The sequence below is a fragment of the Chlorocebus sabaeus genome, chromosome 26 (assembly GCF_047675955.1).
Source record: "Chlorocebus sabaeus isolate Y175 chromosome 26, mChlSab1.0.hap1, whole genome shotgun sequence".
Lineage (NCBI taxonomy): Eukaryota > Metazoa > Chordata > Mammalia > Primates > Cercopithecidae > Chlorocebus > Chlorocebus sabaeus.
Window position 1 is genome coordinate 52,640,079 of NC_132929.1, and position 15,392 is coordinate 52,655,470.

The window sequence follows — 15,392 nt, forward strand, 5'->3', positions numbered from 1 at the left end:
CTATTTTACCGCTTTGAGTAACTTTCCTTAGCACTGTTTTAGGGAGGGGTGGTTAATCACAGTGTGTAGGTACAATACAAGTATTAAAAATGGCCTTTTCAATAAATAACACTCAAGAAATTATGCATCTACACGGGCAAGAAAAACAAAATGAAGTCTCTACCTCACCTTTTTTTTTTTTTTTAAAGACAAAGTTTGCTCTTTTTGCCCAGGCTGGAGTGTAATGGCGTAATCTTGGCTCACTGAAACCTTTGCTTCCCTGCAAACTTCACCTCCCAGTATTACCTTTTTTTTTTTTTTTTTTAATATGAGGCAGAGGCCAGGTGTGGTGGCTCATGCCTGTAATCCCAGCACTTTGGGAGGCCAAGGCAGGTGGATCACCGAGGTCAGGAGTTCGAAACCCACCTGGCCAACATGGTGATCCCCATCTCTACCAAAAGTACAAAAAATTAGCCGGGTATGGTGGTGGGTGCCTGTAATCACCCAGATACTCTGGAGGCTGAGGCAGGAGAATCACTTGAACCCAGGAAGAGGAGGTTGCAGTGAGCTAAGATTGCACCATTGCACTATAGCCTGGGCAACAAGAGCAAAACTTCATCTCAAAAAAAAAAAAAAAAAAAAAAAAAATTAATACCAAATGGACAAGAGACTAAAAATACAAGAATATCTTCTTAACTTTGTGATGGGACATTTTAAAAGGAGAGCAAAACCAATCTTTATAAAAGACAATATTGATAAATCTGACACACTAATATTAAGAACTTTTGTTCATCAAAGGAACCAAAAGACAATAAAAACACAGCTCAATAACAGGAGTAGATATGTTTAATATATTTGAACAATCTAGGACTAGTGTCCAGAACACAAAGGAAATTCTAACAATCAGTAGAAAAATGTGTAAAAGATTTAAACAGGCATGTCACAAAAGAAGAATCCCAAATGGCCAATAAACATGAAAAGGTGCCTGAACCTATCTGCCAACAGACAACTGTATGTTAAAATCTCAGCAAGATCTCACCGTCTACATACAGCAGTAGCAAAAATCAAAATGTCTGATAATAACAAGTGCTGGAAAGAAAGGAAGCAACAAGACTTTTATATACTGCTGGCAGAAATGCAAATTGGTACAATTTCTTTGGAAAACTGTTTAGCATTATCAAGAAAAGATAAAGAGAGGCATATGTTATGACCCAGGAACTCTGTTGCTAGAGAAATTTTTGCACGAATACCAGGATACATGCTTACAGGCACATTTTTCATAAAAATAATCCAAATGTCCATCAACAGTGAAATGGATAAATACCACTGTGACAAATTCATACAATGGCACACTATACAGTAATGGAAACAAAACTGTACAACATAAATTCTCAAAAACATAATTTTGATAGAAGGAAGCCATCAAAATATAGACAGTAGGATTCCATTTACATGAAGTTCAAAACTAGACATGTTTAACTAACAGATGGTGTTTAGAAACAGATCCTTAAGTGATAAAACCATAAAGAAAAGGAAGCCACTTCTAAAAAGTCAAATTAATACTTTATCATAAAACGCAGAGAAATGAGTGTGATTAGCAAAATAAACAGGAGCAGACAAAAGCGTTCTGGAATGCTGGCAATGCCCTATTTCTCAATTAGTAGTCACTGAGGTTTTTGCCTTCATAGTTTTCATTATTTTGTGCAAGTAAGTATCTGTGTACTGTATTACATAAGGCAAGGGGTTTCAAAGATACATTTTTAAACAGTCCAAAAATAGTTTACATAATCATAATAGAAAATACCACTGAACCCAGAGAAATACAAGCAACAATGGGAGAATATTATGAATACCTCTGTGCACATAAACTAGAAAATCTAGAAGAAGTGGATAAATTCTTGGACACATACACCCTCCCAAGACTGAACCAGGAAGACACTGAATTCCTGAACAGACCAATAATGAGCTCTGAAATGCAAGCAGTAATAAATAGCCAACCAACCAAAAAAAGCCCAGGATCAGAAGGATTCACAGTTGAAGTCTATCAGGTACACAAAGAAGAGCTGGTACTATTCCTACTGAAACTATTCCAAAAAATTGAGAAGGAGGGACTGCCCACTAACTCATTCTATGAGGTCAGCATTATCCTGACACCAAAACCTAGAAGAGATACAACAAAGAAAACTTCAGGCCAATATCCTTGAAGAACATCAATGCAAAATTCTCAACAAAATACTAGCAATCCAAATCTAGCAGCACATCAAAAAGCTTACCCACCATAATGAAGTAGGTCTCATCTCTGGGAAGGAAGGTTGGTAACCTACAGAATGGGAGAAAACTTTTGCAAACTATGCATCCAACAAAGGCCTAATACCCAGCATCTATAAGGAGCTCAAACAAATTTACAAGATAAAAAACAAATAACCCCATTAAAAAGTGGGCAAAGGCCATGAACAGACACTTCTCTAAAGAAGACATACAGGTAGCCAACGATCATTTTTAAAAAGTTCCACATCACTGATCATTAGAGAAATGCAAATCAAAACCACAATAAGATATCATCTCACAGAGTCAGAATGGCTATGATTAAAATGTTAAAAAATAACAGATGCTGGTGAGGTTGTGGAGAAAAAGGAAGGCTTACACACTCAGTTTGATGAAGTTTGACTACTGCACACAACTATCTAACCTCCACCTAAAACAAAATACAGAACACTTTTTAATCATCCTAGAAATTTCCTTTTGCCCCTTTCTAGTAAGTTATCCTTCTCTCAACACCTGCTTTTTGTTGTTTCTTTTTTAAAAATACAAACCATTTATAAGTTAAATCTGTCATATTCATGAAATAACAATTCAATTTTTCTTTATAGTAGTCTTCCAAGGGAGGCTAGCTGAAAAACATCTGAAAAACGTCTTCATTTTACTTTGGGCTATATACTTGTCACCTTCTGACAAAACATGGGTGTCACGCCAGCTATATTCAGTTATGTATCAGTTGCAATGAGGAAACAACCATGTAAGCTGAGAACATAGTGAAGGGATCAAAAGAAGAGATTCCTAGTATTGAATGCTTCCCATTTCTTCAGCTGAAGAATTCCAGCTGAAAATACAAGAAGCAGAACCATGGGGTTTGGAAGATGGGCAGTGTCTAGCAGGACCTGAACACAGTTTTCTGAATATAATGAGGTTGATAAAGCTCTTAAGGCTTACTGATTTATCTCTCTGTGCCTAGACTATGTAACTATGTGTTACACAGTCACAACAGTTGGCAAAAAGAGGAAAATGGTAGGGAAGAGTTTCTACCTTTCTACCTTATACAGGTATCTGTGAATGGAATTTTACAAGATAAGTTTTGAAAATACCAAAGCATGGCATGGTTTGCTATAGGTATTACAATGTAAATTGTGATTTCACATATCGCAATTCACTTCAAATCATCAATGCTGCCAGCTATGTTGTTTGCTTATTCAGATTCAAAAGAATCACAGCTGAATCTCTATTTAAATTTGGCAGGATTCTATAAAGTCAGGAAAGGCAATTGGACAAACTCCATGTCCAATCCATCTGCTTAAACTGTTTACTTATAGTAACAGCATACACATGTCTCATGTTACTGATAAACCACAGAAAAGCTTCTGGGATGCTGTTACTATCCAAACTTAAATGTAATGTTTATCATCACAAAGTAATGAGAAAAGTCAATGCAAATACAGATCACATTGACTTGGACCAAATTTAACACAATGGTAAGAATAAGGAAAATGCTTTTGCATATGTAAGAGTGTTTTTTTAAACTCTTTTTTGAAATAATTGAATATTTCTTCAATAAAAGGGTCTTTTATTTGGAGCAATTTATTTTACCTTAAATTCTGAAAATTAATTTTATTGTTAAACATAAACATACAGAAAAGTCAGAAAAAATAGCAAACCTGTATTTTAATTTTACAGAATAATTTTAAGAATAATTTAATTTGAACAATGTGTAACCAGTATCCAGTCAAGAAAAAGAAAACTAGAAGCACAGAGGAAGCCACCTATGACTCTTTCTGACCACACATCTCAACCTTCTCTCTGAACAATCACGATCCTGATTTTTAGGAAATTTCTATTTTCTTTACAGTTTTACCACCTATGTGTTATTCCAAAACAATACAGGTCCTTTTGTCTTTTCTTGAACTTTATATGACTGGAATTGTAACAGTATATATATTTTTTGGTGACTTGTTTCACTAAAGAGAGTTTGTGAGATACATACTGTTATCCATAGATGTAGTTCATTCATTTTTATTGTTGAATAATAATCCATTATATGAACATACCATAATTTGTATCTCCAGCTATTGATGGATTCTTGCACTATTTTCCATATGTGGTGATTATACACAATGCTGCCATTGAACATTTGTGTATATCTTGCCTGGTGGATATATGCATTGCTTTCCATGGAGTGTATGCCTAAAAGTGAAATATGATACACATGTCTACAAATTTAGTAGACAATAGTAGACTGTTTGCTACATGGTAGGCTCAACTTATGTTATCATGAACATTGTCTGTATGTTCCCATTGCTCTAGTTCTTTGCCAATACTTGGTATTTTCAATCTAATTTTTGTCATTCTGATAAGCAAATCACATTATCACACTGAATTTTTAATTTGAATTATCCTGATTATTAAAGAGGTTGACTATCTACACATCTATTTTTTAGCTATTTGGATTTCTTTCAGAATGCCTATTCTCTTGACCATTATCCTACTGGTTTAGTTTGTTTTTGCATCTCATTAATTTGTAGGAATTCCTTACATACTCTAGATGCCACTCTTTTGTTGATTATATATATAAAAAATATTCTTCCCTTCTATTGCTTGTCTTGTTACTCTCTTCCTGGTGTCTTTTGATGAACAAAAGTTCTTATTTTCAATGCAGCCCAATTTATCAAGTTTCCCTTTACTGTTAATTTCTTTTGTGTCATTTTCTTGTCCAGGTAAAACTCCGAGGTAAAGAAGAGATTAATCTATATTATCTTCTAAAAATTAGTTTTTTCTTTTTATATTTAGATCCATCTGGAATTAATTTTTTGTTTATGATGTGAGATACAGGTAACTTTTTTTAAAAAACAAGGATATTCAATCATTATAGACTTTATTCACTAAATAGAGCATACTTTCCCACAGTGTTCTGTGGTGCTTCCTTTTGCCATATGTGCATAGACAAGTACCTCACGTTTCATGGATATATATACAAATGGTACTGTTTATGAATTCAATTATGTTCCATTCCTCTTTTTCTCCATCTTATCGCCAATAGTACACTATCCTAATTACTGTGGCTTTATAAAAAGTGTTTATACTTGGTAGAACAAATCTTCCACATCATTCCCTCTCCCCCCATGCCACAAGTCTCGCTCTGTTGCCCAGACTGGAGTGCAGTGGCATGATCTTGGCTCACTGCAACTTCTGACTCCTGGGTTTGAGCGATTCTCCTGTCTTAGTCTCCCAAGTAGCTGGGATTACAGGTGTCCACCACACCTGGTTAATTTTTTCTATTTTTAGTAGAAGCGGGGTTTTGTCACGTTGGCCAGGCTGGTCTTGAACTCCTGTCAAGTGATCCGCCCATCTCAGCCTCCCAAAGTGCTGGTCATATTGTTCTTTATCAACAGGGTTTTGCACACTGTTTCACTGGATCTTTGAAATTCCGTATTTTACAATCTGCGCCTAAATATTGTTCTTTAGAAATTCTAAATAGTGTTTTAGAATTTCCAAAGAACAAAGTGTTGGACTTTTAAATGAGATTTCACTGAATCTACAAATAAGCTTGGGCAGAAAAGAAAAATATACCATAGTGAGTTTTCCAATCCATAAACATTATAGATTTACTCCTAGATATTTAATAGTTTGGTAATATACAAATATAATTGATTTTTATATACTGCCCATTGTCTAGTATCCTTGTTAATCTAACTTATTTGTGCTAATATTTATCTGTAAATTATTTTAAATTTTTTATGTATAACATATCATTTGCTAACAATGACTATTTCACTTTTTCTCTCAAATCTTACAACTTTTGTTTATTTTTCCACTAGTTAGAACCCCCATTTTAAGCAGAAGTGTTGACAGCAAATATTCTCTTTTTGTACACAATTTCAAAGGGAAATTTTTCAACATTTCACCAGTAAATATTATTTTGCTATAATTTTTTTGGTAGATTCAATTAGTCAGATTAAGGAAATTCCATTCTATTCCTGGTTTACTATGAATCTTTACCATTAATTGATGCTGAACTTACCAAAACCTTTTGCTGCGTCTTTTGAGATGATATTTTTTCTTTTCTTCTGTTAATATATCATAATTTTCCAATGTTAAAGCAAACTCAAGTATCTTGAATAAATCCAACTTTGTTGTGATATATTATCCTTATTAGATATTGCATGATTCAGTTTGCTAAAATTTTGTTTAGAAATTCTGACTCCACATTTATGAATGAGATTGGTTTACAATTTTACTTTCTTTAGTTTCACTGTGACATTTGTGAATGTGGATTTCTTTTTATTTACCCTGCTTGGGCATAATTGGGCTTCTTGAATCTGTAAATTGATTTGTAAGTTTTGGAAAGTTCTAAATGATGATCACTTCAAATACTGTTTCTGCCCTATTTTCTTCTCTCTTTTCCTTTTGGAGCTCTAATTATACAGAAATTAGACATTTTCACCATATATTACATCCTTCTTATACTCTTCTCTTTAGTTTCCATATCTTTTTCTCTCCATGCTCAGTCTGGATTCTTTCTTATGATCTATCTTCCAGTGCTTGGCTTATTCTACTGTTACCTCATCTATAATTTTTGTAACTTTTATTACTAAAATGTTCAGTTCTCAAATTCCAATTTTTTCTCAAATGTGCTATATATCTGTTAAAACAATTAATATTTATATCTTTGATCATGATAAGCATAGTTCTGCAGCCTCTGCAGGTCTGTTTCTATTGGTTTTTATGCATGTTGTCTTGTCCCTTTGTATGCTTAATTACCTTACTCTGCCAAACACTACATTTGAAATTTATTTTGTTGAGATAATTTGAGACTTAGGTTGCTATTATCTTTCTCCAAAATAAATTTTCCAATTGCTTCTGTTAGCCACCTGGGGTATTAGCAATTTAGAATCATTTTAATTTTTTTTCAGTGATTTGGATTTTCCCAGCCACTTACATGATTTGAAACTGAGTTGTCTGTGTAATGACTGGTGTACTTCCTGTCCACCCTTTTTCCTTGTACAGTCCTTTAAGATCCCAAACCAAAACATGAGTTTTTTTTGCCATAGTCCCTACCATTGATTGTCCTAGATGCCAATATTTTTTTTTCTCATCAGTCCTGCAAACAGTCTCAAAGGAACTAATCAAACTCATGTCCACTTCTTTTGGATCATCAATGGTACCTAGTCCAAAAATGTCAAATTTCTGGATCTTGGTCCAGTAATTATTCATTACCCTGTTTGCAGTTCAGTTTTATTTCATATTTTATCTAGTTTTATTGTCATCAGTGGAAGGACAGTTCTGAATTACCTACTGTCACTACTGCTAAGTCCATTCCTATAGAAATTTTCAAGCTTGCCTTTTACTTCCTCAGAAGATAGCAAGCATAGTTTTGTAATCTGTGACTAGTAATAACAAAGCCTTGCAGTTCTAGTTTCTGCTTACTCATCACGACTTACTTACTTTTGGGCTTATCTTTTCACTATGGCTACTTGTCCTTCTAAAATTGTTTAACAGAAAGTATCTGAGGCCTAGAATGAAGGTGTCTTCTTCCAATGAGGATTTGTATTCTCTTCTAATTGATTCCTAAAGACACCACAAGTCAATCTAGGACAACTTTAAACTCAATTCACCATCTGAAATAATATAGGTGATGTGAATTTGAGCAGCAAATCTATGCCAGGGGTTGGACTATGGGTATAAATTCTGCATTGTGCCAAAGTGCTTTCTTCATAGTCCTGAGAGTGGGATGCAAAGGTTCATCATTATGTGATGGAGTAGGCTGATGTGGTCTTATCTTCATGAAAGGAAAATCGGAAAAATCTCCTATTAGACCTCATACTTAGGCAGCCCTTATACTTTTACTTTCATCACCTTACACGATGACGCCTGTAAACCACAACCCACATTTGCCAATCTGGCACATGTTTTTTGGGGCAATTAAGTTATAAGCACAACTTTCTAAATTCTTGTTTTTTCCTTGGACTGGGAATTCTTTAATTTCTTCTTAGCTATTTGATGCTTTTAAGAAAACTGCTTTCTTCCCCACCCAGCATTTTCAGATATTTTTGTCGGGAGAGTTGGTACCAGTACCCTAGACCAAAGTATGTTAGTAAACAGAAGCGGCTTAAGATATTTTTAAAAGCATAACACATAAATAAAGCTTACACACTTTTAATTTCTGAATGAAATCAGAAAACCCCAAAAAACAGAAGGAACCTGAAATGCATAGTAAGTACTACAAAACCCAGGTCTCCTCAGTTTCCTGACCCCTTCCATGACAAGAGCATTTCTATACATCACAAGTTTAATCCATTAGGTCTAAAGTAGTTCTCAGAACTTTAGAAAAATTATCTAAAGAAACACTGTGTCAAGCGATAGTAGAAAGCATCCATGTTTTGAGGTCTAAATTAAGCAAATAAAGACCTCAAGATTCATCTCTCACCATTCCTCCATTAGTGCTTACACTTGCCCAAGTTCTACTGTCTTACCTTGTTTCTTCTAGACTGTCTTCAAATATCCTTCACTGGGTACCTGGCTTTGGCTCTAATGAGTTTGTTACTCCAGGCAGTTTTCCAAACAAAAAGGAATGGCTATTTACAATTCCTAGACTGAAATCATAAATATCATCAGCTGAATTACACTGAAATGTCAGTATTACTCTACAGAAGTCTTCAAAAAGTGAGTGTGTCTTGGCTAGGTAAAAAGGATTTCAGTTTAAAAGTAGCAAAAGGATCTTATTGTAGGTAAGTCTAAACTCTTAGGTGGTCCTGCAGTGTATACTCTGAGGACAGCTTTACAGCAAGGTTCCTGACACAGACCATTTAGACTGGGAGCCAGACAACATTTTTCTCCCCCAAATTATAAGAAACCAGAGGTATTTCAGTAAATTGCCCCTTTGTGAATGAAATAACTTTAGGTGAATTTTGATACTGAATACCTTTCTTATATAGATCATTTTGCCTTTTCCTCAAAAGTTCTATTACTTTAACCTAAAACAATATTCATGAGATAAGATACGTGTAACAGTGTCTTCAAGCAATTGCCTTTTAATTCAAAGTACTCTATCCTTTACAAAAATAATCAGTATATAATAATTTTTAAAAAGATCAGAGATTTTTCCCAAAGCACATTAAATCTTTAAATACTGCATTCTAGCAAATGTGTGACAACTACCAGTTTCTGAACCTCCGGTATCCTGAAAGGGATGTGTTACACACAAGAACTGACTTTACAGCTCTGTCCTATTCAGTGAATAGGCTGCTTTCGGTTTCTTCAGATGACTGTACTATCTGATGCCAAAATGTAGTTGAGCACTACCTTATAAAGTTGGACATTCATATGCCTGAGAACCCCACAATTCCACCATTGAGGCACATGCCCTAGACAAGCAGTGATTCTCAAAATATGGTCCCTGGACTAGCAGCATCAATATGACTTAGGAACTTGTTAGGAATACAAATTCTCCAGACCCACCCTAAACCTACTTAATCAGAAATCTGGGGCAGGAGCCGGGGGCAGCAATCTGTGTTTTAACAAGTTCTCTCGGCAATTCTGATGCAGACGAAAGACTGAGACCCCCAACTTTAAAGAAATTCTTGTTTATTTACTCTGATACAAGAATGTTTGAGCAGCACTGTTTGCCCATGCTTGTGTGCACTCTCTCTCTCTCTCTCACATACATACACACAAACTCTCTCTCTCTGAAATGTCCATTGTCAGAACAGATTTAAAAACTGTAGTATTAATACAACGAAGGACTTACTCTATAGCAGAGAAAAGCAACGAAAAACAGCTATAAGGCTAAAAACTTAGAACCATAATTTTGACTGAAAAAATAATTGCAGAAGTCTATCGTACAATATTTTATGAAGGTCAAAACTAACGTTATTTGACAATACATTTACGTGATAAAGCAATAAAGCTATTTCTAAAAAACAATAATACACCTTTAATTCTGTACAGTATTCCCTTTAAAGGAATCAGGAATGGGGTGAGAAAGGATCATATTGAGAATCACAAATGTAGTGGTAACAATCTTACTCCTAAATTGGGTGGTGAGTTCACAGCTGTTCACTGTATTTATATTATTTTTATTACAATTTATTTTGTATATATCAAATATAACATAATAACCTTTAAACCTAGAAAATAAAACAAAAAACCCCAAAAACTACAGCTAATAAATGAAAATAGCCATTACTTTAAATAGAAAATTAGAAACCACCTAAATATTATACTTTATGTAAAATGTGATATGTTCATTCCACTAAAGGTTTTTAAAGACATGATAAACTATTTTGATAAAACAATGTAAAAAAGTCCAGTAAAATATTTAGAAGAAGATACCATAAAATGTTATCAGTTGATATTACAGGATGTTTTATTTCTTCTTTGTACATTTAACATTTTCCTATAGTGAATAATACTTTAAAAATCACTGAGGATATTTAAACTATAATTGAGATATTTAATGATTCTAAGTCATTAAAGAAAACTGCCAAATCTGTTGGAATCAGGGGATACTGGTGTTTGTAGAAATTTGGTTGTGATTTATTAGGCTTTATAATTCAAAGTTTTCTATTTTCTGCTATAGAGTCATACATCTTTATTATGGTGATTCCTGACAAAATAATTTCAGTTTGTTTGTGTGGGGAAAATATGACTGAGGAAACCATGATCTAAAGAGGACATCAATTTAAAAAACCTGAAAATAACTTCATTTAAACAACTGAAAAGAACAAAAGTAAAAAAAAATACATCTATTATTAACTAGCTTTAAAAAACAGAAGAAAGGCATATACTGAGTCTGCCTTATAGCTCCATGTACTGTCATAGTGAGAAAGGATCACAAAGATTAAGGTTAAAAAACCAGAGATTAGTTACACACCTCTTTTTCCAGTATTCTAGTGATCTCTCCTAGGGTCCGATCCAAAGCAGACACTTTATTGTTCGCCCATGAGCCACTGTCTTGTACTTGTAGTTGTTTTAGAAGATCTTTGGCTAATCGCTGAAGTCTTTAATACCAAATGAAAGGAAAGAATGACATTAATGAATTAGACTATAATGCTTCATTTCCCAAAATATCTTGAAACACAAGTTACTTTGAGTATTGTATTTGAAAATGCTTCACAGAGCACCTGAGGGGAGAAAAAAGCAGACAACCAATAAAGCTGGTGTTATTTTATATTCATGACCACCAATCCACTCTTCATGGCACAAAACAGAACTAAAGGATAATATTATCAATCTACAGGTTTAGCTAGACCAATTGATGCCTTTAGTTTCTATAAGATTCTTAAATCAGAACAGAATTAGGAATCGGGAGAAGGTGAGAGGATGATAGCAGAGAAAATGAGTGTAAGAACCTGAGCAGGTTTTTTTTTTTTTTTTTTTTTTTTTTGAGACAGAGTCTGGCTCTGTCGCCCAGGCTGGAGTGCAGTGGCCGGATCTCAGCTCACTGCAAGCTCCGCCTCCCGGGTTTACACCATTCTCCTGCCTCAGCCTCCGAGTAGCTGGGACTACAGGCGCCCGCCACCTCGCCCGGCTAGTTTTTTGTATTTTTAGTAGAGACGGGGTTTCACCGTGTTCGCCAGGATGGTCTCGATCTCCTGACCTCGTGATCCGCCCGTCTCGGCCTCCCAAAGTGCTGGGATTACAGGCTTGAGCCACTGCGCCCGGCCCTGAGCAGGTTTTTATACTTTGATTTAAAACTTCTAATAGGTTTGGATATTATTAGCTTTATAAACTCTCAGAAAGCTGAACTTCCAAATGTTTGTTTACAGGCAGTTTGGGGATTGTCTGCTACTGCTCATATCATTTACTTAGATGAGAACACTTATTTGCTTTCCACCAAGAAATACCACATTATACCTAGACTATAAGAGTCTTCATTCAGATCACTGTGTGCATTACTTCTTTCTGGCCCCTACCTGGTTTCATGCACCTCACTCTTGGAGCAAGCTTCCTCTGCTTTCCACTTATTTGCTTGAGAATCCACTAACAGATGCTCACCAGATCTCCCCACTTTCCCCCTATATATCATCCCCATTGCCTTAAATTTTTATCTGTGGTAGATTTCACAGTACATCATTATAATCATTTTCTTGCAAATGTCCTACATTTCCTCTCTGTTGTTCTGTTCTTCACTCTTCTAAGACAAACCCCAGCAGTGCTAATAATGTTTGTTTAGCTCTTACTATGGGCCAGGTGCCATTCTCAATGTTTTGCAGGCATTAATTTCTTTAGCTGGATTAATGAAAACAACTGCCAGACTTTTCCATTTCTGAATCTGGCGGGTGTAGCGGTGGTGGGGGGAGTCAGACCATGCAAAATACTGGTAGGACTACTGATTCAAGATCTTACTAAATCTCTCTAGGGTGTTCATTCTCCCACTGTCCACAAAGATTTGCTTCATACATTCCCCACTCTCTTCAAAACTCCACCCTTTCCTTTCTCTCTCTTGCTTTCATAAGATGATCCTACATCTCAAAGAGAAAATAGAAGTTATTGGAACAAGAAAATTTTCACTTTCGGCCATAAAATCTACAAGCTTATCTGCATTTCACCCATCTTATTCTTTGTTCCTCTTATTACAGTCATTCCTTCCAGGCAGGACTAATTTCACCACACAGGATGTATGCATGAGTTCTTTCTGGATCTCAAGCTCTCTCTTCTTCCTGTCTCGGGTCTTTCTGCAAATCTTCTTCATCTTTTCCTTCTGAAATGCTTCCTCCACTTCCACATTACCTAGAACATTACTATTTATCCCTCGGCTCTTAGCACAAACATTACTTTCTCTGATTTGATTATTTCTTCAAAGCACTCATCACAAGATAATTAAAAATACTTACTGAACTAACTGTTTAATGTGTGCTTCTTCTGTGCAAAGCTTTACAAGGGAATTTCCTGAAGTGATAGAAATGTTCTATATTTGCACTGTCCAACATGGTGGCTAGAAGCTATTGTATTGAACAGTACAGAAGCAGAGTATTAACTTCATGAGAGAGGTGATCGCCTATCTCCTCACTGCTTTATCCTTATCATGTAACTTGCTACTTTTACAGAAGTACACTCATTAGATATTTAATAAATTCATGTCTTACAGGGAAAACTTCTTCTTTACATTAATTTTAACAATATCCAGACCAGGGATGGTGGTTCATGCTTGTAATCCCAGCACATTGGGAGGTCAAGGCAGGAGGTTCACTTCAAGCCAGGAATCTGAGATCAGCCTGGGTAACAAAGCAAGACCTAGTTTCTATAAAAAATATATAATTAGCTGGCAATGGTGGTGTGCACCTGTAGTCCTAGCTACTCAGCAGGCTTAGGTGGGAGGACTGCTTAAGTTTCAGCGTTCTAGACTGCAGTGAGCTTACACCACTGTGCTCCAGCCCAGGCAAGAGAGTGAGACCTCCATCTCTAAAAAGAAAAAAACCAATAACTTCATAGGTTACAAAATACTTTCATGTACATGATCCTATTTAATCCTCTCAACAATGCTGTCAATTAGTATTAGCCCTATTTGAAAATGCAAAAACTGATGCAGAGCAAGATAGCCAAATGGAAGCCTTCACAGATGTCCTCCATACAAGAACACCAAATTGAACAACTATCCACACAAAAACATACCTTAAAAATACTGCATGTTGGAATTGAACAATGAGATCACTTGGACATAGGAAGGGGAACATCACACACCGGGTCCTATTGTGGGGAGGGGGGAGGGGGGAGGTATAGCATTAGGAGATATATCTAATGTAAATGACGAGTTAATGGGTGCAGCACACCAACATGGTACATGTATACATATGTAACAAACCTGCACGTTGTGCACGTGTACCCTAGAACTTAAAGTATAAAAAAAAATAAAAAAGAACCAAAAGTTGCGTGAATCACCACAGTACCTGGTTTTAACTTCATATCACTGAAAAAGGCACTGAAGAGGTAGGAAAGACAGTTTTGAAATGCTGATGCCACTCCTCCCTCATCCCCCAGCAGTCACCCTGTGGTGCAGACAAAGAGTCTATGCACTTGGGAGACAGGAAACACAGTGACAGAGGGACTTTGCATTGGAACTCAGTGCTAGCCTGTTACAGTGGAAAGCAACAGGACAGAATTCAGCTGGCCCCCACAGAGAGAGCATTTAGACTAGCCTTAGAGAGCAGGGAATTGCCCATCCTAGCAGTCAGAACTTGAGCTCCAGCAAGCCTTGTTACTGCAGGTTAAAGTGTTCTGGGGACCTAAATAAACTTGAAAGGAGGTTTAAGCCACAAGAACTGCAATTCCTGGGCAAGTCCTGGTGTTGTGCTGGGCTCGGAGTCAGTGAACTTGGGAAGAACGTGACCTATGAGACCAGCCAGGGCAGCCAAGGGAGTGTTTGCACCCACCGCCCCCAACCCCAGGCAGCTCACAACTCTGGTACAGATTCCTTCCCTATGCTTGAGTAAAGGGGAGGGAAGAGTAAAGAGGACTCTGTGCCAGGCACAGTGGCTCATACCTATAATCCCAGTGCTTTGGGAGGCTGAGGCAGGAGGATTGCTTGGGCCCAGGAGTTCGAGACCAGCCTGGGCAACACGATGAAAGCCTGTCTTTACCAAAAAATACAAAAATTCGCTGGGTGTGGTGGTACACACTTGTAGTCCCACCTACTCGGGAGGCTGAGGAGGTAGGATCGATTGAGTTTCCAAAGTCAAGGCTGCAGTGAGCTATGATTTCATGCTACTGTACTCTAGCCTGGGTAAAAAAGCAAGACCCTGTCTCGAAAAAAAAAAAAAAAAAAAAAAAAAAAAAAGAGGACTTTGTCTTGCAACTTGGAAACCAGCTCAGCCATAGTAGGACAGAATAACTGCGCAGAATCCTGAGGCTCCCATTCCAGGCCCTAGCTCCTGGATGGTATTTTAAGACATATCCTGGGCAAAAATGGAATGGGCTACCTTAAAGGGAAAGACCCAGTCCTGGAAGGATTTGTCATCTGCTGACAAAAGAGTACTTGGGCCCTGACGAGTTAGCAGTGGTAGCCAGGAAGCACTTGCCAAGGGCCTTGGGTAAGACTCAGAGACATGATGGCTTCAGATGGGATACAGCACATTCCCAGCTATGGTGGCTACGGGAGAGACTACTTCTGCTTGAGAAAAGGGGAAGGAAGAGTAAGCGAACTTTGT

General features: G+C 36.6%; 1 protein-coding gene across 6 annotated transcripts in view; it reads right to left on the reverse strand.

Annotated features, from left to right (window-relative positions):
• SCAPER (S-phase cyclin A associated protein in the ER) overlaps positions 1-15,392 on the reverse strand; it is a 552,134-nt gene that overhangs the window by 208,865 nt on the left and 327,877 nt on the right. For all 6 annotated transcript variants that reach the window (XM_038010211.2, XM_038010215.2, XM_038010212.2 and 3 more), the window contains one exon: positions 11,120-11,246. In XM_038010211.2, coding sequence (XP_037866139.1) covers positions 11,120-11,246 — 127 coding nt within the window. The remainder of the gene's footprint in view (positions 1-11,119; positions 11,247-15,392) is intronic.